Source organism: Anopheles marshallii, chromosome 3 (assembly GCF_943734725.1).
Source record: "Anopheles marshallii chromosome 3, idAnoMarsDA_429_01, whole genome shotgun sequence".
In the NCBI taxonomy this organism is placed as follows: domain Eukaryota; kingdom Metazoa; phylum Arthropoda; class Insecta; order Diptera; family Culicidae; genus Anopheles; species Anopheles marshallii.
Window position 1 is genome coordinate 11,158,208 of NC_071327.1, and position 24,505 is coordinate 11,182,712.

The 24,505-nt window shown below is 45.5% G+C and overlaps 2 protein-coding genes across 2 annotated transcripts in view; one reads left to right on the forward strand and one right to left on the reverse strand.

Annotated features, from left to right (window-relative positions):
- The window catches only part of LOC128713649 (muscle-specific protein 300 kDa-like), a 73,514-nt gene that overhangs the window by 15,161 nt on the left and 33,848 nt on the right, over positions 1-24,505 (reverse strand). The window contains exons 9-15 of the mRNA XM_053808511.1: positions 20,346-20,651; positions 18,709-18,857; positions 15,957-16,767; positions 15,675-15,833; positions 15,337-15,549; positions 14,956-15,213; positions 236-12,307 (exon numbers count right to left, since the gene is read on the reverse strand). Coding sequence (XP_053664486.1) covers positions 236-12,307; positions 14,956-15,213; positions 15,337-15,549; positions 15,675-15,833; positions 15,957-16,767; positions 18,709-18,857; positions 20,346-20,651 — 13,968 coding nt within the window. The remainder of the gene's footprint in view (positions 1-235; positions 12,308-14,955; positions 15,214-15,336; positions 15,550-15,674; positions 15,834-15,956; positions 16,768-18,708; positions 18,858-20,345; positions 20,652-24,505) is intronic.
- Positions 23,759-24,475, forward strand: LOC128713650 (serine-arginine protein 55-like). Its single transcript, XM_053808512.1, has 2 exons — positions 23,759-23,804; positions 23,874-24,475. Exons 1-2 carry the CDS (start codon positions 23,759-23,761, stop codon positions 24,473-24,475), a joined length of 648 nt encoding a protein of 215 aa, XP_053664487.1.

Genomic DNA, 24,505 nt, shown 5'->3' on the forward strand with positions numbered 1-24,505 from the left:
CGGTTTTTTTGCGACAATTTTGAAGCATTTAGAAAAATACCTGACGTATTTTTGGTCGAAATAAAACCGTGCTTATCACAGATAAAAAAAAGAGCTTTAATTAATAACGAAATCATAAGAAAGCATACAATTAAAAATGAAAATGAACTTAAGTGCGATCAGCAAAACCAAAACAAAACATAAAGTCAACGTACAGCTAAACACTAACAACTACATCTACGAAGTACAACGTCACCTGTTTACTGTCTGTGCATTCAGCCACATTTTGTTTACTTAATTCTACGCTGTCCGTTGAACCTAGTGAAGGATCGAAGGATGAAGGAGAATGGGGACGGACTGGGATGGGAAGATTGCACGTGGAGTCGGATGCTGGTCGGACGGGGATGGATGGGACCAAGGATACATCGCTCAAAATGGGCGCAGTTTGCTGCAAGGATAACTCTTCGCAAGGGGTGTGAGGCGTTGGTGTTAGTACATTGTTAGTGGCTGCAGGGGCAGCTGTTACTGTTGCTGTTGGTGGTGTGTTGACGTCACTAGCAATGGTGACACTGCTAGGAACTTCGTGTTCCGCGACATGCTGTAGTTCTTCGCACACGGCATTATTGATATTTGTCATCGCATATCGCTCCTCGGCTTGCCGGTACAACGATCGATCAAGCCAAGATCTATCCTGCCAAATGCAGTAGAGCCCTTGCATGGACATTGGTCCATCAGCGTTATTTGTAGGCTGTTCTGTTGTATCACTGTCAACCGTCACAATCTTTTCCAAAGGTACGCTACGCAGCTGAGCGTTTTCAACTGCCGAATCGTCATTCGTCTTGATAGGTGGCAAAACAAACTGCAAATCGCTGTTTCCTACATCATCTATCGTACCGTCCTTATTGGACATCTGGCTCACCAAGGCTTCATTATCAAACAGTTCTTGCGCTTTGGGCAAAACAATGTTTTCTTCGACGTGAACATCCACAATCTCCGCAGGCTCGTAAGCGCTTGGCTCCTGTGGAAGTGTCAGTTCCGCTTGCACGGTTTGAACAATGTCTGTTTCACGAGAAGTAGACACCTCCGTGACAGAAATTTCCTGCACTACTAAATAATCTTCCCGAACGACCGTTTCGGTATCATAATCTGTGATTTGAGCTGTCAGGGTACTATGTGCGTCTTTTTCCGGCTTTTGAGCGACTACATCTGCGTACAGAAGACCCGGCCGAGGAGTCTGAGCGGCTACATCCACGTCGGACGTGAAAAGAGTACTCTCCGGTTCAGAATCATCCTGCGAAGCGGATTTGACACCAGCGTGCTTTGCATTGGACTTTTTCTTGGATTTCTTTTGCTTCTTAGAAGCATTCTTTTCAACCGTCTTTGGTACAGCAGACACCGTATCCGAAGTGTTCTCTTGTGTCTGATCTTGGGGTACTATTTCTTCCCGAGGTTCCAAAGACTCCGAACAAACGTCCACCACTTCTTCAACTTCCGCCATGTCTATCACTTCGAATCCATCATCGTCATCTTCATGTTCCAGCTCTATCTTGACCACAGTATTAGAGAAGGAAACGCGTCGTTCTGGTTGCGGTGGGCCACCAGGACTCTCTACCATAGCCAGATCTTCCACCTGCTGAGCTTGTTCCTGCTTTTCAACTCCAAGACCGGACGTTTCCTTAACCGATTCTGAGAATGGTACATTGTGTAACACTTCTACCATAGGATCAAACTTCACTCGTTTATCATCTTCCGAGTTCGCCGGGTTTGGACTACCGACCAACTCAACTACTTCAATTTTCATCGAGTTTGTTTCACGGACAGTAGTACTCTCTAGTTCCGATGGGATATGTTCGTCATCCTTTACGATGCATGCTTCCTTCTCGGTTTCTATTTCCTTGCTCTCTATTTCCTTGCTTGATTCTGAGAACGGTACTGTGGGTAGAATTTCCACCTGATGGTCAAACTTTACTCTCTTCTCACTATTGTCTTCTTCTGTTGCATTATCACTTGTTTCTTCCTGCCGTTCTAACTCATTTCCGACGGTCTCTGTGGTACTGTTCAATTGCTCTAATTCCTTAACAGATTCGGAAAGTGGCACTGATGGTAATACCGATATCTCCTCTACAAACTTCACATGCTTATGATCATCATCCAAATGCTCTGCAGGAGGTATTTCCTCTTCCACCATCGGCCTGTGTGCGTGATGCTCTAGAAGATGTTCAATTTCTTTAGGTGATTCTGACAAAGGAACCTCCTTGAGAATTTCGACTTCTACAGAGAACTTCACATGTTTCTCGTGATCTACACTGGATGACGTTGGGTCATCCACATTAGGTTCGACACGTTCCACATTCTCATGCACATGCTCATGGAGATGAGCTATTTCTTTGCGAGACTCAGACAGTGGCACCGTTACGGTAGGTTTTTCAGAAGAATTACTGGCAGTTTGCATATCAGCCGACTCATCGCTAGATCCATGTTTCAAGGGCTGTTTCTTCTGTTTTTTCTTCGATTTTTTAACTCTCGAAGTATCATCGTCTTGCGGTTTTACATCCTCCTTTGAAGGCGACCTCAACGAATCTGATTCGGTACCATCTGTGGCAGTCATTTCGATAGTTGTATCGACAACCGACTCACCGTGTTCTTTTTCTTCTGGTTTATTTTCTGCAGATTTTGCTGTTTGAACCATTTTCAAAACACGCTTAGTAATACCACTGACACCCACAGAACCTGCACCTGATGTACATGGTTGTTCTTGAATTGTGTCCTCTGGCGCAGTTGGAAGTGTGAAAGAAACTTCAGCAGGCTGCACATCAACTGAGGACATAGCGGTATCTGTTTCTGTCTCAGCAGGTAAATTCTCCACTTGCAAAGTGACCTGCTGGAACTTAATGTGTTTATTCTTTTTCTTCGCTGCCTTGCCTTCCTTTTGAGTCCGGTTAGTACTTTGAACAGTATCTTCAGCCACAATCAACTCAGGTGTTTTTGTGTCTGATACACTATCTGAAACTGTATATACAGCTTCAGCTACAACTGCTTGGGGAGCTTCACTTACGTCCAATTGACTATCAGTTTCAACTGAAGACGAAAGAGTTATCGCTTCTGTTTCGCGTTGCAAGTTTTGGGCCACAACATCAGCGTAAAGCGGACCAGTTTGCCAGATTGATGTTTCCGTCGTAGACGTGGTTGTGTCTATTTCCGTTTCATGCAGCTCTGAAGACTGTGATATATCTTCCGCTGGACTGACAACTTGGCCTATAACCCGTTTCTTTTGCTTTTTCTTTTGCTTCGTTTCACGTTTAACAGAAACTTCCTGATTACCCTGCTCTACTGCTTGCTTTTCCGGCACATGTTGATCTGATGTATCGACCACCTCCGTGGGTTCAATTTTGCCTATTGATTCCTCTGGTGGATTAATCAGCACAGTGCCAACAATGCTGTTATCTACGACATCATCGTCGATAATATCTGCCCAGGATGTGCTTGGTTTTGCCATGCTTTCGTAGCTCTTGTTGCTATCGATAAAAGACTGAAGGTCTGTTTCGTTACTGAGCTCAACTTCAACGAAGCTCTCGTTACGAGACATTACCTTGTCTGTAGCACTTACACCCTGCGGTAGAGATTTCGTTTCCTCTGCCATTGGCACATTAGAAGACTGAGATTTCATCTTTTGCAATTCCAAAAGTCTTCTACGTTCTGCCTCCTTACCCGCTACTACCTCGGCATACGTCTTCTTGCCCTTCATTTGTTCCCAAACATTTGGAACTGGTGGTTCTGTTTCAGTCTTGGGCTTTTCATTGGCCGAATCTGTAACATTTGCCACAGCACTTTCCTTCGAAGCTCCTGCATCGTGCGTTAACTGTTTGGACTTTTTCGCTTGCTTTTTCTCTTTCTTACGTTTTTCTTTTCGGTCTGTTGTGTGCTGTTTTTCAGTGCTCTTGTGGGGAATATTTACTTGAACTAGCAATTTTCCTTCTACTACAATCTCTCCTGCATTTTGATCTGGCGAAATGGCTGTTTTAATTACTCCTTCGTTAGACTCAATGCTGGAAACCATCAGCTCAATGTCTTCTGCTGCTACATTCTTCTCTAGCGGTAAGTTAATGAAGGAAATTTCTGGTTTGCTAATGACCGAAGCCATACTTGAATCAAATGCACTTGATTTTGACAGATCCACACTGCTGATAGATTCATCACCTATATCTTCATGCAGAACAGATTCTTTAGTTTCTGCCACGGACAACTCTATCACAAACTGTTGTACATTCTCAGACTGCATTGATGATTCTATTTGTTCGACGACTTCAACGGTAGTAACAGCAGCAATAGCTTCCTGTTCTTGGGTATTCTTTTCAAATGCAAGTTTGTTAAACGGTTCTTGATTTTCTTGCCCTGAACAAGGAACGTCGGCCAACTGCGTATCACGTACTGTCAACACTTCTACAGAACTAGATGATATTGGTCCAGAGTCTGCTGCCTTCGACATAACCGAAAGCTTCAAAAGCTCCTGTTCTTCATTGTCCGGACAAGACACATTATCCAATGTTGTTTCACAAACTATCACTTCTTCTTGAGTAGTTTCAAACACTATTGGTTCCAGAGCATCTATCTTGGACATGGTTGACAGCCTCAAAAGTTCTTGTTCTTCGCTGTCTGGACAAGGAACATGGTGTGATGGTTCCATAACTGGTTCCAAGGCTTCTGATCTGGACATAGCCGAGAGTTTCAAAAGCTCCAGTTCTTCGCTGTCTAGGCAAGCAACTTCGTCCTTTGGTTTATCAAAAACCGTCACTTCTTCCACAGCAGTCTCATGCACAACTGGTTCCAAGATTTCTCCTCTCGACATAACGGAGAGTTTCAAAAGTTCCTGTTCTTCGGCATCTGGACAAGAAATTTCTTCCAATTGTGTGTCACATACTATCATTTCTGTCATAGTTATCTCAGACATAAATGGTTCCAAGATTTCTCCTCTAGACATAGCCGAGAGTTTCAAAAGCTCCTGTTCTTCGGTGTCTAGACAAGTAACTTTATCCTTTGGTTTGTCAAAAACTGTCACTTCTTCAACAGTAGTCTCTGGCACAGCTGGTTCCGCAATTTCAGTTCTTGACATAGTCGAAAGTTTCAAAAGCTCCTGTTCTTCGGCATCTGGACAAGAAATTTCTTCTAATGGTTTGTCACATACTATCATTTCTGTCATAGTTATCTCAGACATAAATGGTTCCAAGATTTCTCCTCTAGACATAGCCGAGAGTTTCAAAAGCTCCTGTTCTTCGGTGTCTAGACAAGGAACTTCATCCTTTGGTTTGTCAAAAACTGTCACTTCTTCCACAGCAGTCTCAGGCACAGCTGGTTCCGCAATTTCAGTTCTTGACATAGCCGAGAGTTTCAAAAGCTCCTGTTCTTCGGCATCTGGACAAGAAATTTCTTCCAATTGTGTGTCACATACTATCATTTCTGTCATAGTTATCTCAGACATAAATGGTTCCAAGATTTCGTCTCTAGACATAGCTGAGAGTTTCAAAAGCTCCTGTTCTTCGGTGTCTAGACAGGTAACTTCATCCTTTGGTTTGTCAAAAACTGTCACTTCTTCCACAGCAGTCTCAGGCACAACTGATTCCATGTTTTCTACTCTTGACATAGCTGAGACTCTCAAAAGCTCCTGTTCTTCGCTGTCTGGGCAAAGAACAACGTCCAATGTTTTGTCAAATGTTACTTCTTCGTCTTCAACAACAGTCTCAGACCCAACTTGTTCCAAAGTTCCTGCCTGTGACATAGCTGAGAGGCTTAAAAGCTCCCGCTCTTCAGCATCGTGTAATGCAAGTTCATCGATTTCATCCGACAAACTGGTGGGAATTGAAACGGTATCCTCTATCTTTTCGGGCTTAGTCGTATCAATCTGTCTTAGCAAAACATATTTCTTCTCTGCATCGCGAAGCAACAGGGTGTCATGGGAATCGACCGATGCATAGTACAAAGCGCTTTTCAAATCCTCTTCTCTTGATGTTTGCAGCATAAATTCTCCTAAAGAACTTTTTGTAGTGAACTGTTCAGTAGGAGGATTCTGCTGTGGCTCGATGAAATTACTATCCAACGAAGGTAACAATTCGCTGTTTACTTGAGCCGGTACATCTAGATCTGTCACACATTCCGTCTCAGACTCTTTTGCCGTTTCCTGAGTTTTTAGTTTTTCATAGGTCATTTCTGCCTCTCGCAAATGCCAATTGTTATTTAAAGACAGTCCCAAGCTCTTCATTACTTCGAGTTGACTCGTTAATGTGCTTTCTTGTTCCGCTTTTTTATCCAAAACTGTCAAGTCAGTACCCAGAGTTTCCATTGGTATGTTGGAAGGTAACGAGGGTTCAATCAACATCTTTTCTACCTTTATACTATTTGCCTCTCTTGCATCTAGTTTCTGATAATCATTCTCGGCATCACGCAACTGCCACGTACTTAAATAGGACTGCTGTAAGGTACGATAGATTTCGGCGAGCTCTCTATCACGTTTTTCCACGTTAGATCCCTCAACATTACTTTCTTCTACAGCTTTTGGTGGTGAGGGTTCATCAACCGTACTTTCTACAAGTTTTACCTCCTGCTCCTTATCATAAGATTGTACCGCGAAGTTCTGAATGTAATGTCTCTCAGTATCATGATACTGCCAGTAACCCTGTCCGTTAGACGATTCCGGCTCAAGCGGATTATCCAGCACTGCTTCGATTGCACTGGTTGTTATTTCAGACGATGAAGTTTGTTTTGCCACCTCAAAAGACGCGTCTTGTTGGAAAGATTCTTTACACATCTCTCGCACTACCCGTTCCTCATCACCTTCACCTTCTTCCAATACGATCATTGTCTTTGTGTCGATCACTTCCTCGCCCATACTACGATCTGCCTCTGATATCACTGAACTGTCTAATAGTGGTTGCTTTGATTCCAGAACACTTTCATCGGGTTCAGTTTCACTTGTAACAGTTTCATCTACAGTGCCTGTTTCGTCTTTTTCAATCACGATCCGTTCCACCATCACTTCATCTCCCATACTTCGATCCGCTTCTGAATATGACACCGATACGTCCAACTTCGGATCGTCCCGAGTGGTGACCGTTTTCACACGCTGTTCAACAACCGTGGGACTTGTGTAGATTTCATTAATTTCCTCCTGCTCGTCCGACTGCATGTAGGTGATCGTTGTCGTACGATACATGACAGAAGTTGTAGTTGTCGTGTACACTTCCTGACTAGAAGATTGCTGCTCGGCAAAAGTGACCGTATCAGAAACCGTATTCGATTGCTTTGCTTCCGTAGCCACCACCATTCCCGACGCCATATCAGTGCCCTCCGGTAAAGATGCTTCCTTCTCCAGCACATCCACCGATTGTGTTTCGTACACGATCGAAGGTGAAATGTCCAGCATGGAAACTTCTGTTGCTACTTGCCCGATCTGAATATCGTCATGCACTAGTTCTTCATCCACACCAACAAATTCTTCCTTTGGTGTTTCTTGCACAATCGGTTCCAGCGGTACAACATCCGGCCTTACTTCGGGAACCGACACTTTCTCCACCTTTGCCGCAATGATTTTGGGTAGCTGCATTTTTATATGTGAAACCGGTTGCAACAACACTTCCTCGTGTGTTATCATCGAGATCTTCTGTCGGTTGTCGCGCCACTTGGAGTTGATCACAATCCTTTGCACGGGATCATTGTTTTCCTTGCCCGAGTCTATATCCATACTTTCTTGATTGCTAGGTTCCGTTGTAGTGATCTTGCCAGTTGCGTTGCCGGGGACAGTGGACTCAATTTCCTTTGTAGATTTTTCATGACTGTCACCTTTACCCAAAAGATCCGCATCGGAAGGAATGCTTTCCAACAGTGGCTTAAACTTGCCCTCTTTAGCGCGACCACCTTTGCCATCGATACGGTCCATTTCATGAGATCGTTTCACCGGAGATTGATGCATAAAATCGTAATCCTCAAACACCAAATTGCTTCGGAACTCTTTGACACCCTTCACTGGGCTGTCGGGCATATTCACGAATGTATCGACCGTAGACAGTGGGATTGCCGCACCAACGTTTGCTTCGGAATCATTTGCGCTGGTGAGTGATTTTTGCCGCTCAAAATTAATGCCCACAATTATTGTTTCAATCTGCTCCTTCGTAATGGAGCTCATTCCCGGTGACGTTTGATCACGTGCTCTCGGGTCCGGTGGGGCAGGTTGGGTTTGTGCTGCTTCTTCTGCCTCGAACACTTTCCGTTCCGCTTCAAGGAATGCTGCCATATTTGCGGCGTCTGATTTTTTGATTTTCTTAAACTTATCTTTTTGCTTTTTCTTTGGACTCTTTCCGGTTGCGAGGGTCGTTGTTTCGGTATGCTTGGAGCTAAGAAAAGTTGAAGCCGATTCATCACCAGTATCAGTTGCCACTGATGGATTGGTTGTGCTACGTTCTTTGACCAACGGTGCGAGAGGCTCATCGACCGTTGAAGAGATTGAGGTCGTTGCGTCAAGTTGGTTTTCTTCTAGCACCGTTTTTTCTGCATTGAACATCACACGATCTGCAGAACTTGAGCCTGCTTCTTTGCTAACATCAGCCAAAAATGATTCTTCTCTTGCATTCATGAGAGTTTTTTCTTCTGCTGTAATTTCAGCCGTAATAGATACTTCTTTCATTTCTACATTCACATTCAAGTCGGTCGTTGTGTTTGGAGCACTCATTTCGACTGCAGCGGTAATTAACGCATACTTTTCTGCTGAAGGTGCAACAGGCGTTTCCAAAATTTCTATGGGCTCTGATGCACTCATCTCAGCCAAAAATAATTCTTCTCTTGCGGTCATGAGTGCTACTTCTTCTGCGGAAGGTGTCATTGAATCAAGGTCTGGTTTTGCTACAATTTCTAAGTCAGCACGAGAAGCTACACCACTCATCTCAACCAAGAATGCTTCTTCTCTTGCATTCATCACAGCTATTTCCTCCACCGATGGTCCAACCGAAACGGACATGTCCTTGAATGTAGAGTCAGCATTCATTGCTTCATTAGAAGCTTGTACACTCATCTCAGCCAGGAACGCTTCTTCTCTTGCGTTCATGAGCGCTATCTCCTCTGCTGAAGGTGTCAATGAAACAGGATCTGGTTTTGTTTCTATTTTAACTTCTAATTCGATAGTTGACGGTTGATTACGCATTTCCTCGAATGAAGGTCCAACTGGCTTCGACATGTTGGTAGATTTCGATCTGATCTCAAGCTGTGATCCAGTTGATCCAGCCATTTCTGCCAAAAACGATTCTTCTCTTGCATTCATAAGCGCAATTTCATCCGATGAAAGATCGATCGGAGCCGAAGGTTCCTCCACTTGAGATCGTTCTTGCTTCTCTACTGGCGTACTATTCTCGGCCAAAAACGATTCTTCTCTGGCGTTCATGAGTTCGATTTCTTCCAACGAAAGATCAATACGAGCTGAAGGTTCATTCACTTGAGATACAACTTCTGTTTCTTCCTTAACAATCGGGCTACTCATTTCCGTGAGGAATGCTTCTTCTCTAGCGTTCATAAGGGCTACTTCCTCCGACGAGAGGTGACTTTGAATTGGCAGATCTTTTACATGACATGTAACATCCGTTACGACATTGGAAATAGGACCACTCCTATCAGCTGAGAACGGTTCTTCTTCTGCTTTTATAACGATAGTTTCCTCAGCCAGATAAACATTAGATATTGGTTCACTAATGTTTGCTAAAAATGATTCTTCTCGAGCACTCATGAGAATCACCTCCTCTGCTGAAGGTGCAATTGGTGCAGTAATGGCATTCGATGTACACTCAACGATCGGTTTTGTATCAGATACTTTGTCATTAGTCTCATCCATTGTTTCGGTAAGCATTGATCTGACAAATTCTGTTCTTTTTTGCTCAATCGTCCGCCGACTGCTAGTTGCATCGTCTGGTTGATCATCGTTTGTCTTATCCGTCTTCTTGGATTGTTTCTTTTTGCCCTTTTTCTTTGTTGGTGGACACCAAATTTCACTTTCGTTAGCCACATTCTCTACAACTGTCTGCTTAACGTCTTGTTTGCTTAATTCATTTGTTTCGCGAATATCTGTTGATGGAGCCACATTCTCTGTATTCGATTCTTCAACATTGGCCTGTTCAATGTGTAACGATGAAGTGAACGTTTTAGCATTGCTCTCTTTTGAGTTCGATTTGTGTTCAACGTTAATCTCCTCATGCACAGTTTCAGTCACGGTAGTAAACGACACCTCCGAGCGATGATAACTCACCGTCTCGGTTTGTTGTACAGACTCTTCCGTTTCACGTCGATCAATCGTAACGTACGGTTGGGAAATTTGAACGATTTCCTCAGTAAATATGCTGGGATCTTGCACCACGTTGGTGCTTTTCGTCGCAGCTGTATCAACGGTTTTTGAATGCTCCAGCAAACTTTCCGCATCAAGCCGATGCTCTATTTGCTTACTGTACGTTTCTAGCGTTTCCATTGCATCGCCCTTCAACTCGATTGACGTTACCGTCAACGGTTCCTGCAACGGACGCAAATCTACTACGGACACATTTTTCTCCTTTGGTGAAACGATCTCCACAGTCGATATGTTTTTCCCCTGCTCTTGTACCGGTACCGGTTCGCTCATGCTAATGTCCAGCAGCTTATGAGTGGTGGTGGTTTTATTACGCTTTTTGGCACTTTTACGAATCTGCTGACGTTGCTGACCCGCTTGCTGATCCAGCTGGATCTGCGTCACGTAATGTTCCTTCTGGGGCTCTGTCTCCTTCAGCTCTGCAACTGCCTGCACCGGTTCGTTCACATTAATCGTTATTTTCGTCTCGGCACTAGCAATCACTTCTGGCTGATCGGTTAGATTCACTATGGACACTGTTTTCATCGGGCTGGCGGATTGTCTGGCGGGCGTTTCGGATTTGTTCACATTGATCTCGGTCACAAACACTTGCCGTTGCTTCTCGGGTTTCGGTTCTTGCGGCACTGGTAGCAACTTGTCATCCTTGCTTTGTATCTGCTTAATCTTGCCCTTCTTCGCCTTTCTGTAGTTGATGTTTTCGGTCGGATCACTCTGTTCGGATGGTCTATGTTCGGATGCGTTCACGACGGCAGCAGCAGCAGCAGCACGAACATTCTTACGATCGGTCACACTTTGCTGGGCAGCCTGTTTCTTGGCCATCTTCTCACCCGCACCAGTTCCCTGTGTTGTAGTTGACGATGCATTGCTTTTAACGGAAGCCGATCTTGAATGCACTTTTCCTGGACGCACCGTTTGCTGCACTTGACTAGATGGTGTCGTTTGTTGATATTCACTATGTACAATATTTACACGCGACACAGCTTCCGGCTTTCGACGATTTCTTGACGTCGACCGGGAACGGTTGGCGTAGGGTTGAGGTACTCCAAGGCGAACAGGTGCACCGGGATGCTGTTTTCCAACAGCACCTTGCTGGTGGTAGCTGCTTTCACTCCACGATGGCTGTAGAAATTCTTGCTGCTGTTGTTGTTGCTGTTGCATGCGATATTGATTAGATGCGGCTATTTCTTTCAACACTTCTGCGTAGGTCTTATTTCCAAAAGACCATACCGATGCGGGTCCTGCGGACCCAATGCTCGCTACCTCGGGCTGCGTTAGTTCCGGTCCCTTCGCGGTGGTCATAACTACCACCGGCTGGGTGGAGGTAGCACCAACAAATGTGGTCACGTTTATGATGCTTGAGGTCATGGAATCGATCGTATCTGGCGGACGGATCGGTAGTTTGGGAGATGTTGAAGGTGGTCTACGGGATTTGCGTTGTTCCTTTGGAGGCTCGCGGGCAATCGGTTCGTCTACAGCCTGCGTATTAGCCCCGGTTAGCTGGACCACAGTACGAGCTGCTTGGTACTGGTCAATATTGATCGCTTCTGCAGACGATGGCACTGTAGATGTCATTGAAACAACAGCGTCCGAAACATTTCGGTCACTGTGCTGTACCGGACTCGTGATCGAGATGTTGGTCACATTGCGTTGCCCGGTGCGTCTTTCAATCACATGTAGCGGTGGATCGTAACCACGCTGACGCTGACGTCGAAGTCCGGCAACGATTTCCGCATAAGTCAGATCGTCACCATCACCGGTTCTACTCCACGCGGACGGCACTGGCTGAGTGCTTGCGGTGACAACCACCACACTTCGGCCGGCCTGCGACCGTGCTATTGGGGCTTCCGGTCCCGAGCGGGTGTCGGTATGGCGCCTTGCATCCCGTACATCCGTCGTCGATGGTGCGCTTGCCTCCTGATCGTAACACTCTACGCTCCAATCATACGGCATCGAACGGTCCTGAGTGATGGAATTTGCATTTTATTTTTCGAGGAATTGTATGTTTGAGGAGGCAGGGGCACGAATGTTTTTTTTAAATATTTTTGGTAGATGATGAGAGGCTTGACTTGACGTTCGTTTATATGAGTTCAGAGGACGAGATAGGTAAAAGAGAGCGTGGGCAAGAGATAGAAAGATAGGGAGGAGACAGTTCCGAAACGAATCCTATATTCCAAAAGGTTTTTATGCGAAAGAGTCACCTAAAGGACCTATTGTCGGGTTAAAATATTTTTTACATCAAGAGCAAATAAATAAAAGGGTGGATAAAGGATGTAGAGCAACATCGTCCCATGTTCTTTCACAGTGTGTACTGAGCGCTGAGTAACCGAGCAGAAGGTGCTTGCGATTACAAACAATTTTTTTTTATTTTCGCTTGGCACGCACGCAGACAAATTCAAACAGTTATCTATGATAAATACATATTATTTGACAGATCTGTCAAATCCACCGATCAATCGCCCACCAGCGGAAACAGGGATCGGGATCGGTGGTTGCTTAAACATTTCTAACGGGCGCCTAACAGCAAACCCGACAACGGCAGCATATGTCAAGGTGTTCCTTTCGGCAAAACGGTACCGGACACCGAAGGTGGGCACATGCCCACATCGTTTTGGTGCCGGCCAGGCTCATCCCACTGTGTTTATCCACCCAACCCGGGGAAATCGATCGCTTGGCTACGGGTCTGGGGCACCCCGGCGTAGCAAAAGTTTAATCTTATCGTTCAGCTGATTCATCTGAGCTTGCAGTCCTCGAATTCTTTCGCGACATTCCTGGGACATTATATTGCCCGATTTATAGTACACCGTCGATACGTTTCAAGCGTTAGCCCAAGCCAGATGTGAATGTGTGTTGAGGGTTTTTTTATATAATGAGCATGATATTCACAATGGCGTGGAAGTGTGGAACATTTACAACAGGACATTATGTGGTCAAGCGGTATGAATGCATTTGAAGAGTGCAGTTTCGTTGAAGCAATGTTTTGCGCGAGGGAGAGAACGGTTTGTTAGTAAGTGCCGAGAGAGATGGTTAGTAGATCAAAACATAATGGTGGGTTGGAAAGGTTCGGTACAGTGGTACATGGTGTGTGTTGTGTGTTTACCAAGGTTCAGGAGAATAGAGTTTAAGATGAAGGGAAATAAAAAAAAAAGATAAGAAAACCAATGAAAACAAAACCATCTTGAAATGTTTGCTCGTACGTTTGGCAAACAGGAAAACGCACCAAAGCACCCCCTCTCCTTCTCTGCGTGGCAATTGTGATTAAATACCGGTCGCTTGCCACCATGGATTGGATCCACTTCCGCTCAGCTCTGTTCACGGCCACCGTTACTGTACGTGCTAAAAATTTTGCATGCCAAACTACATTCCACAGATCGTTAGCCGAAAACATACGCACAAATGGGAAGCATACGATGCGATACAGTGCTCAATGGCCGAGCGAGTGACCGGATGGGACGGTTAATCCATGGTGTGCCGCACATTCAATCACATTCACGATCCTTTATAGCACATTATGGAAGCTGCCTAATGGACGCGTTTGTACCGCGTGACAAGCGGAAATGAAACTAACGATGCGAGGGTTGAAGAAAAGTGATGTGTGGTTGTGTGGGGGTTGTGTAAATGTGGAATTTTCCCGATATAAAAAAACGATACTCAAGTAAACCCATTGTAATTGGGTGATCTACCATGTGCTGGTGTTATTATTTATGTGCGTGATCAGAAAGTGAAGAATACTCGTTATTCCAAGCAAAGATGTGTATTATGTGGTGTTTGTGTAAGGGGGGGGGGGGAGGGAGCTGTGTGTAGTTTTGATAACATTCAAATAATTCATGAGATGTTTGGTATGAATCAGTGTAAAAGAATGTGTCTCCTGCAGTAATTATTGAAACAAATAATCTTGCTTATTCGCATGAGATCAGAACCATTTTCAAATCATTCTAAATCAAGTGATGTAATCTGCTAGAACTCGCAGTATTTTAACCAAAACACGGCAACCCCCATCTACGCATGTTGTTGATGGCGAAGCGTACCGCAAGTTCGCCAGCCCGCCGATCGTAGCATGATCGCTACATAAAAAGGGTGATAAAGTTGTGTGTGCTCTTGAAAACGGAATTTATGACTTTCGTGTCGTGAATGGGGTGGGAGATGGAAAGAAAAAAAAAAGGCACACAACACAAGAAGCCCCCTTTTAACGCACTTCAACGCTACGCGAAAAAACCTTGAATGATTCTGCTCTACACGCTACGGAATATTCAATGCAACACTGCGGTGCCAACGGGTTCTAGTGGTTGTGCGGGTTTTCTGTAATGTGTGTTCAAATCCGCAACAGGGTGGAGAAAGAGTGTTCAGAAAATGAAAATAAAGATGACGACGGTTTTTTTGTTTTGTCGCGGTGTGCTTTTGTTGTGTGTACGAGTGAGATTTGTGTGAAAATAAACGGTGAGAAGGAAATCCACTAAAAAGGGGGGTATATGCGAGTTTCGGTCGGAGGGGACAGTTTTCAACATACTCCAACATTTGTTGGTGTGTGATTTGGCGATGCGAAAAATGGTTTGATAATACAAGAAATGATCTGCCAGATGGTGCACACACACACACACAGCATCACTTACCTGTTCGTGCTTTTCACTATCGCTCGATTGGTGCAATGGTGATAAGATATTCCGGAGCTGCTGTTCCTCGTGCACGATCCGCTGCCGGATCGTTTGCATTTCCGCCTGACAACCCTCGATCTGCGACAGGGCCTGGTCCAGGTTCTGCGTCGTCTGGAACACGTCCAGGTTCAGCTTGTCCAGGTCGCCCATCACGGCCCGGCCGCACTGTACGATGTTCGGATTGTCCGTGTAGATGATGTCCGAATGGAAGTGAACCTGCGCGAGCCGAGGAAAGATTTTGTAAGCGAAAGCGAAGCATTTTTGAATAAAACCACCGTTCTACACTTTCCCCACCCAACATCGTCAACGATCGCAACCTCGCAAAACGTCTATCCTCACCTGCAACTTTTCTAGCGACATGTTGACCTTGATCTTTTGAGCCGATATGTCCGCCAGCATCTGCTCCAAAATTCGGAGCTGATCGCGCAACGGTTTGCTCTTCAGCTCGCTCGAATTCAAGGCCTGGTAGGAGTCCTTTATCCATTCCTTCACGCTCTCAATCTTCCGCTCGTACTGCTGCCACTCTTCCGTCGTTTCGTGAAGGAACAGATTCTGGATGGGACGGAACAATCAAGAGGGAGAGTAACGTTAGGGCACGGTTACGTCATGAAGTAACGCTCATTCCTGTTTTCACGCTATTTGCAAAACATTTCCACAGCCATCGCAACAATTCTTACCCTTTCAAACAACACTGTTTCGATGTCGATTTTCACAGTTTCGGCTTCGTGTAGTTTGCCCTTCAGATAAGCCGTCGAGCAAACTTCGTTAATTTTATCGAACTCGTGATTCATTTCACTCAAATTCTGTGATACGTCCGCAAGACTGCTAACTGCGCCCTGTAAGAATAAGCGTTAGAAGGGGGAGGGAAAGAAAATATCGCAAACGATGGTAAAACATTACAAACAGTTCGTTATCGCTCGCAGCCCGATTCGCTGCGTTCGACTCGTTCCATTACTTACAGAATAATTCTGACAGGCGAGCTGTGCCTCGTGCAGCGTGTTTAGCTGCAGCTTGCGCTCCAACAGCGCGCGTATTTTTATCGACCAATCCACGACGGATTGATACAGCCGCATAAAGTTGGCCCAATTGCCCAGGATCTGATCGACCGTTTGGTTCTTCTGCTCGATCAGTGCGATCGTTTTGTCCAGCTCGTGCGCCAGCTGATCCATGTTTGCCTTGGTCGCGGTACGATCGCTCGATTCCGTGCAGTGGCGCATAATTTCGTTCCCATTGAATACCAGCTGGTCGTGCGCCGTGCGCATATCGTCAAACTCGTTGATCAGCACGATCAGCTTGCTCTTCAGCTCGCTCGGATCGATGCCATGGTTCGAGATGGTTAGCTCCGCGTTTTCGATCCACGTCTTGATGCGATCGTACACGGTGAAGTAGTCCGTGCGGATGGTTTTCGCCTTCTTGTACGCGCCGTGGTAATCCTCCATCGTGCTGTTTATGGCGGTTAGCGAGCGATCGAGCAGTTCGAGCCCGTCCTTCAGATCCTGCGGTACGAACTTCTGCACCGGCAGATACTTCTCGTTGATACGCCGGCGAAGATCCTCCCGCTGGACGCTACAGTTCTCGGCCGCTTCCCTTACCGCACCGAGTGCCTTGTCCGTCTGGTAGAGCCGTTCGTCGAATGGGTTGATCTGGGTGAGATCCTTCCGCACCGACTCGATACGCTGGGCTAGCTCACCGATCTGGTCCAGATAGTGTTGCAGCTCGCCGAGAATTTCCCGCAGTTGACGTTCCTTTCGCGTAAGGTTGTCCGAAAGTCTGCAAACAAACAAAAAAAACAGAGCAAACCGAAGATCCCAAATGTATCCCCCACCCCCCAACCCAAAGAAAAAAAAGAAGAAAAAAGGTGTTACCAAAACAAAATGTCTGTCTGTCACCTAAACCCCCACCCACTAAAAGAATTTGATATCTTTTTCAGTGCTTGTCGGCTGTATAGACTCGGCCAAACGAGACACAAAATGTGTCGCTCTAGACACCGATCGTGTCGCTATGATCGCGAGCGCATATAAAAATCGCAAACGCGCAAAAATTTCTATTCAACGAGCACAACCGCACGCGTATTCCCTTTCCCCTTTCCCCTTCAACAGGCCACCCCTTGGATGGTGCTGCTCGACGACCTTGCCGTGCACGACACGGTCCGCGGATGAAAAAGATATCGAAATCAAGAAAATTTAAATTTAACCCAATGACGTCAGAATGTCCAACTCTCGTTTTGGGGCCCGTTCTCGGATGGTCCGGCGCTCATGCACGCACGCGGCCGGATGAGCTTGCCCGCCGCTGCTGCTGCTGCTGTGTGTGTTTGTGTTGCGACGTTGGTTGGATACTTGTCTGCCCGCGAGCCGTGAACGATGATGCGATTCTACCGCACCGTCTCTCGTGACTGCCGCTTTCCGTGCCGTCCCGGCCGTAACAGATTCAACTTCAGCGACGACGGTTGGGACGTTGAAATCATGTACACCCCAGGTTTTAACTATCCTCCAAAATATCGCACCCGCTGAGGTGTGGCGACGGTTAGTGTTCTGATGATGATTTTTTTTTATTATTATTGGCTTGTTGACCTTCCCTTTGCGCTCTCGGTTCTCTCTATCGCTCCAAGACGGTGTGCTGAGGGCGATTGCGATGTAATAGTAATAAAATAATCAACTCGCACGGCCCCAAACACTCTCCGAATCCACCGTCCCGAGCGAAATACTGCAAACCGTTTGTGTTACCGGCTTTTTTTTTTGGTGGGTTTTTTGGTCGATGCCTGCTCCTATTCCGTCAATCAATTGGCAAACGGCCAAAAGTTCTCCAGTTCCGATTCTTTCCAGTTGCGCGTGTAGCCGTAGCTCAAATCGTCTCCTATTTTTTTTAACTCCGGTCACTCTAACTTGTGGTCGCTGCCTTTCTTTTCTCCACACGTTAAAGCACGTTGAATGCACTTTTTTAAACAAACGGACACTATTTTTACTAATAATGCACCGCCGTCCAACACTTCACAGCCGTATGCTTCCAACTATTAAACGCGAATGGCGAGACGAGCCGCCGTTGCGCCCGTTCGGTAGAGCAACTCACGGATTCCAACCACTTCGTCCGAGTGCTCTCGTGCCGTATCGACTCACTCTCAGCGGTTTCGCACCGCAACGAAATAATCGAATGCTTTGGCAGAGGTGGTGAGCAATCGCCATAATGCAATTCCGTGCTCGCACAAACTGACCCCACGATGAGTAAGCGCTTCCATGTGGGAGAATCCTTGAGAGATTTCTCATCGCTTCAACCCCCAATGGCCGCTAGTTCGCGGCACGGGATCCTCTCGCGCGATTTCAAGAAACAACCTGTGTCTGCTGTATGGTTTTGTGCTCTCGCACTCTCGTGCACCGGGGCGCGCTCCAAACAGTCATCGTCCGGTGTGGAACAGATGACGCGACGCACTGTTTGTTGTTGGCATTCCGCAGCCGGCAACATGACATCACACTTTGCAACAGCGACGGTTTCCGGCTTCCCGTTCGCAGTATCAAGCCTTTTGGCTGCTGCGTGTGCTTCACAGTTTTTACATTGACATTGGTCTTCCTATCGGAGGGGTTTTGGCTTCTTGCTACTTGTCCTCCCCCCCGCAGACAGACAGCGACGTGATGTGAATCTCATCTTACCGGTGAGGTCAGGCCCATAGCGAAACGGTGGACATTCTGATGACAGTTCGGGTCGTTCCCTACCACTTACCGTGTGTTGATGTCGTTCAGATGCGTTAGCTTTTCTTCCAGTGATTGCGGCAGTAGCTTCTGTTCGCGCAGGGCTTTGATGAGCGTTTTTGCGAGTGCGTTCGCCTTCGTGTTCAGCTGACCAAGGGCGGACTTGTCTTCCAGCAAGTTCTGTCGGTGAGGAAAGGTTTAATCAATGTTTCATAGGAAAAATTGAATTGCGACAGCAACAGAAAGTGGACCCTGAAAGTCCCTGAAGAATATATCCACGCTTTTTGCGATCAATTAATCGATTAGCACGAAACTGAGTATTAGTATGTGCCGATTTCGCAACCAGTCCGTGTGCGGATTCTGTTGTATCCATGTAGCACGGAAAATTCTCACCCCTCCCGACGGTGTACGTTCCATCGGAAAACATTTCGTACGTCCTTCACGATTAAGGCGCACAGTAAAACAATAATATTGATTTAACGAAATTACATTTATGTCTTTGCGGGGTTGGGCCCCGTACCCGGCTGACGTATATCACACACAACTGCCGTGCCTGCCGCTACGGTGTGGGTGCTAAGCTAAATAAACAATTTGCCGGAAAAAGGCCGGATACTAATAAACGGCAAAAACCGCAAACGCGTTGCGCGCCCTGGATGTATGTACACGGCAACTCTTCGCCTCAAGACACAGCAATCGATCTACTAAAAATAAACACGATCGACCCGCAAAAACCTCCTTCCCGAGCGACACGTTATGAGCCGCACGTTCAGTGCAACAACTCATCATACCGCGATGCTATCCGTCATCGCCAAAAAGGATGGATGTGGAACATTATTTTCCAACTAAAAGCATGTTTACTACCTTCTCTTCTTATTTGCAACGTGTTTATAACATCACTTCTTCCCTTGTTCACCTTCAAAAGATTAATATTTACATAACTCTTAATCAGACAAAATGTGTTTTTTTATATAACAATAATTCCTTAAGGTCACAAAACAACATAAAAAGAATGGCAAGCGTGCATACACAACACGCTTGACAAACACCTGCTGCGCCACTGTCTTAAGCACAAGCACAAACAATTCCGTACTCTGTCAATGAGCCCAACAATATCAGGCTATGAAAACAACGCCACTCAAACCACTTTATGGTGGCCCCCCTCCCGAACACTTCTTCGCTCGCTCTTCACTGCTGATCATGTGAAGATATCACCGATGAGATCATGGCTCTTGGTGCAGTCTTCTACTTGTCCACACGTCGCACAATGTACAGTTCATGGCAAACAGCAACACACCGCTGACGTCACCGGTCGCAATGTCGCAGCAGGCCGCGTGCTTTCTTCCGATTTTTAGTACCGACCGACCGGTGGAGACGCCCGGTATCTCAACGCGATCGTCGAAGAGTGGCGCGAGGGCAGGGAAGTAATGATCCGATCGACACCCAGTAGCAAATTTTGCAAAATCGCCCCACCAGCCACATGATGTGAAGCTGGCGATCAAATACCCTTCTTTGCCAATCTATTTCATCGGTTTTGTTTGTCTTCCTTTCTAAGAAAGTTGTACTATTTTTAGGGGTTTTTGCGTAGAATTTCTGTGCCCGCCGGTTTATGATACGGTTGATCGTGAACTTAATCCCTCGCAATGATAATCGTTCCACATCCACACTTACCTCGACAATGTGCTTCTTGGCCTCGGTTTGGTCGCGTGAATGTACCACCAAATCCAATCCCCGATCCTTCTCCAGCAGCAGGTTCGATTTCACCTCCAGCTCCTGCAGGATGCTTTCCAGCTGATCCCACTGCTGCTGCAGCTGGACGAGATTTTCGCGCAAATTTTCCAACAATGATGCGTTGCTGGCCCACTGGCGGTTTGCGTCGGCGTTCTCCTTCTGCACCCGGTCCCGATTGTACTGATCCGCACGGTTCACTATCTTTTGCGATAGTTCGTTCAGAATATCGAGCTCGTTATGCTGCACCTGTTTGTGTGTGATTGGAAGAGAGACGAAAAAAGCAAATGCACATTAAATAAGGACACTTGATTCACACACGCTTGCTAATGGTAGCCCGATGAACCGGTGTTCCAGCCAACGGTCGGCTGTATTATTTCCTACCCCTTTTTATAATGTGCCCAACTTCACTACTGTCGTACTACACAGAATCCGCAACGAATACGAGATGCTGTCTTACTTAATTCGGTTCGTGTAATGAATTATTTTTAGCAGAATCACCACCAACTGACCCACAGACGATCATCCCAAGCGGCGATTCTTATCCTGCGGACTCTGAGAGCTTTTGGGTTTTTTTTTCTCTAGAAAACATTTTGTTTAGAGAGAACAAGAGAGCGACACAGTGAGAGAGGCTGAGAAAAAAAGGGGTGAAGCGAAACAAGAGAACCGATCGCAAATGATGGTGGTGTGGCATATATTTCCTTAATGGTTTCAAGACATGAATGAAACACTCACACATCTCACTGGTTTAGTAGGTAAAGCCTTATCTCTCTCTCTCTCTCCCTCCCTCTCTGTCATCCTAGATCTCTTTTATTTAAACACTTCTGTCCCTCCCAGGCAAGCAATGAATGAAAACACCTACAAAGTTTGTTTTACCTCCAGCTTGCTGGATCGCATCTCTTTGCCAGAAGCAGTATCATAAATCACCCCTCAGTGAGCCACGCATGCTCTCCTCAGCTAACATTGTTTTACAAATGTTGCCCTCTCCCCTCAAACGTAGATCCACCACCCAACGATGATCCACCCTACCAAACAATACTCAGCAAACCGCTCTCTTGCGCTCAATTCACTCTTTTTTAACTCAACCGGCTTAGCCTTCCGTGAGTGAGTGTGGCAGTTGTGCGCTTCAAAAGCGCATGCAAACACGATCGGCGCAAAAATGCCATCATCGAATATAAATATCGGTCCCACGGCTGAACGCGTCTTGGCGACCACGTTCACGTTGCAGCTACCATTGGTCAACCGTCCAAGACGAGCTGTTTATGTGCCTTTAGCACCATGCGATCAGTTATTTACTCGGCCAACTTCTACGGTGAATGGCAAACAGCAAATCGCCCCAAAGAGCGGAAGATGAAGAGACGACAATCTCTTTATTTTTAGGCCCCTAACCTAACGCATGCAGGCTTTTTTTTTACTACCACGGGCGTGTGAAAACGATATGACATCAGCATCGGATGTCTACTACGCACTCGTGGCTGAAGTCATTCGATGATCGATTCCGTCAATTTTACACCCTTTTTTATTTACTCATTGCATTACTCCTTATTTTACTGTACTTTGTAAACTGTTTAGCTCTACTCGTTACCTACACAATTGTGTAACAGTGGTAGAGATGCTCATCTCCCTCAACAACGGCCAACGTGACGTACTCACGTGACTGAAGAAAATGAAAGTCCTACGCTGCCATGATGCACCTAACATGTTCACTCCTAGTGGGCATCGGAACCAGGCAGAAATTGGACTATTGCCATCCAAACCCAAGCGACGAACCAAAATGTCACTCCTAACGTGGGGAGGGCTCATCTACGCGATGGCGCCCCGATTTTTCGTGCTAATTTAAACAAGGCAACGAACGAACGACAGTACGCAGTGATGGACTACCGTGTAGGATATAAATAAATCTTTGTCACCGTTTTTTTTTCTTAATGCACCACCAAACGTCTACAGAAAGCCGTTCCTCCCGTCCCGTGCACTCGTAATTCTATCGACCGGGCAGTTTGTACTAATGCCAGACACGTTCCTAATTGTGTGTCACAGCATTTGTTGTTAAATCAACAGATTTAGTGGCACACCTTCGCGCCAGCTGGTTCCGCACTTGAAGGTCAAATGCCTTCGGGAATTGCTAGACTGCGGAAAATATTCGTGGGCCTGAACGATTGACCTCTGTCATGGTTGGACATATTTTTCTAATGCCGTAAATAATTGATCGATATCGAATCTCTTCGTTTGAATGGTTGTTTGTCTGTTTTATAGCTTTGATAAATACGTTTAAACCATATGCATGCATGTTCGTAAGCAAGATAAGAATATTTGAACTTTTCTCTCAAATCAAACGACTCTCGTCGTCACCACCACGGATCGTCACACAGGCAAGATACGTTATCATAAGTGAAATCTGACTCGTTCCGGTTTATAATAAAGAGCGCCATGCGCCATTACATCGATAAGAAATTATCTCCTCATATACGCTTACTTAACTCCGCGGATAGAAAAAAAAACATCTTATCTTTGTGTTGTTTTGTTTTCTTCATTTTGCTGTAAAAAAGTAGCACAAAACATTGTTTTTGTTTTGTTTTTTTTGCAAGATTACATTCTTTCTGCCTAATTTACTCTATCATGATCGTCTTGTCTGTCGCGCGACGTGCTTCGTGCTGTTTACTCTTTTTTTCTTAATGTTCAAGATTCACATGCCAAGCGATAAACCTGTTCCATCCGAATGTTTGTTGAAAGCTTGTTTAAAAGCAGTATAGTGTCAAACTCATCGGGTTTTCAAGGACGATGGGAATCATTTGTAACTGAAGCATAGATTTAAGCTTTAAATTTATGCATGCGTGAAAAATGTTTTCATGAATAATAAAAATACGCAAATCGTTTGAGCTTTGCTTTGAGCTCGCAACGCCTAAAAGTATGCAATTGGTAATTTAAAAAAATATATTTAGAAAAGCAAAAATTCTAATGAACGTTTTGTTTAAACATGTCAATCGACTTCAAAGTTTACTTATTCCAATCTCTCATCTTTTACATATAGTTATAGTAATTTAAACCTTTTTTAACCCTATAAATATTCCATAAAGATTCTCGGAACAGAATGCTAATTTCAATTTAGCAACGAACAAACAACCCTGTCAACTAGACAAATTCAGTTGCAAAGTGTTGAATAAGTTTTCTTCTGCTTCTTTCACGTCACACAATTTACAGTTAAATGGGAAATAAATTAAATTAACTCAAATAGGCAACTCCTTGGAAGCCTTACAAATGTTCTATCAACGATTGTTTGTTAGTTTAGATCGTAGTAGACTATCACACTTCACTCTTTCCCATACGTGATTCAACCAATTGAAGAAACCACTTTGAAAATGATTCCGTATATTTTGAGCATTTTACACAACTCGGGAACGTCACGTAAATATTTTCACACTTTCCCCAACCGATCTTCCGATCAATGAAATTATTTTGTATTCTTGCTTGCAGAAGATGTCTCGTCGATTTGCTGGAAGTTGCGACAGTTCAATTTTACTGAACAAGTAACAGGCGAGGAGCTCGAAACCTCTGCCAAGGAGGCACTCGAAAAAGTCGTGAGCATGGGACTTGTCCGAAAAAATGCTGAAACAGATACGTACGCACTTGCAAACAAGTGGTATGCACCTGAAGGACATTCCTTCCAGATGCAACTGCATGAAGTTATAAATAGCATGCCGGATGCACTGGATGAATCATCGGATAGTTCTGCCGAAGGACTCGCTACCACTTCTCATCTGCCGTCAGACTGTATGGGACCGGGAATGGGACAACGTCGAAGTCCCGCCCAAATACGAGCTATTGCCATTTATAGAAGGATGCGTGAGCAACGCGAACGGGAAGAACGGGAAGCAGCAGCGCAGGCCAGAAAGCGGCGTAACTCTGGCTCTCGATCGCGATCCCGCACGCGTCGTTCTACTTCAACCCGATCGCGATCCCGCACACGTCGTTCTAGTTCAAACCGAGCGCGTTCGCGAACAAAACAACGCAGGTCGACGGCACGTTCACGATCACGGTCGACTCCACGAGCTCGCAGCCGTTCTCGACGACGTTAAAACAACTGACGAACAATTGTAGCCTTTTGG

Bases quoted from the DNA above. Each gene is read 5' to 3' on its own strand.
- LOC128713650 (XM_053808512.1), top strand. From the start codon at position 23,759: ATGATTCCGTATATTTTGAGCATTTTACACAACTCGGGAACGTCAC. The intron at 23,805-23,873 runs GTAAATATTTTC...TCTTGCTTGCAG, and splicing joins ACACAACTCGGGAACGTCAC to AAGATGTCTCGTCGATTTGC.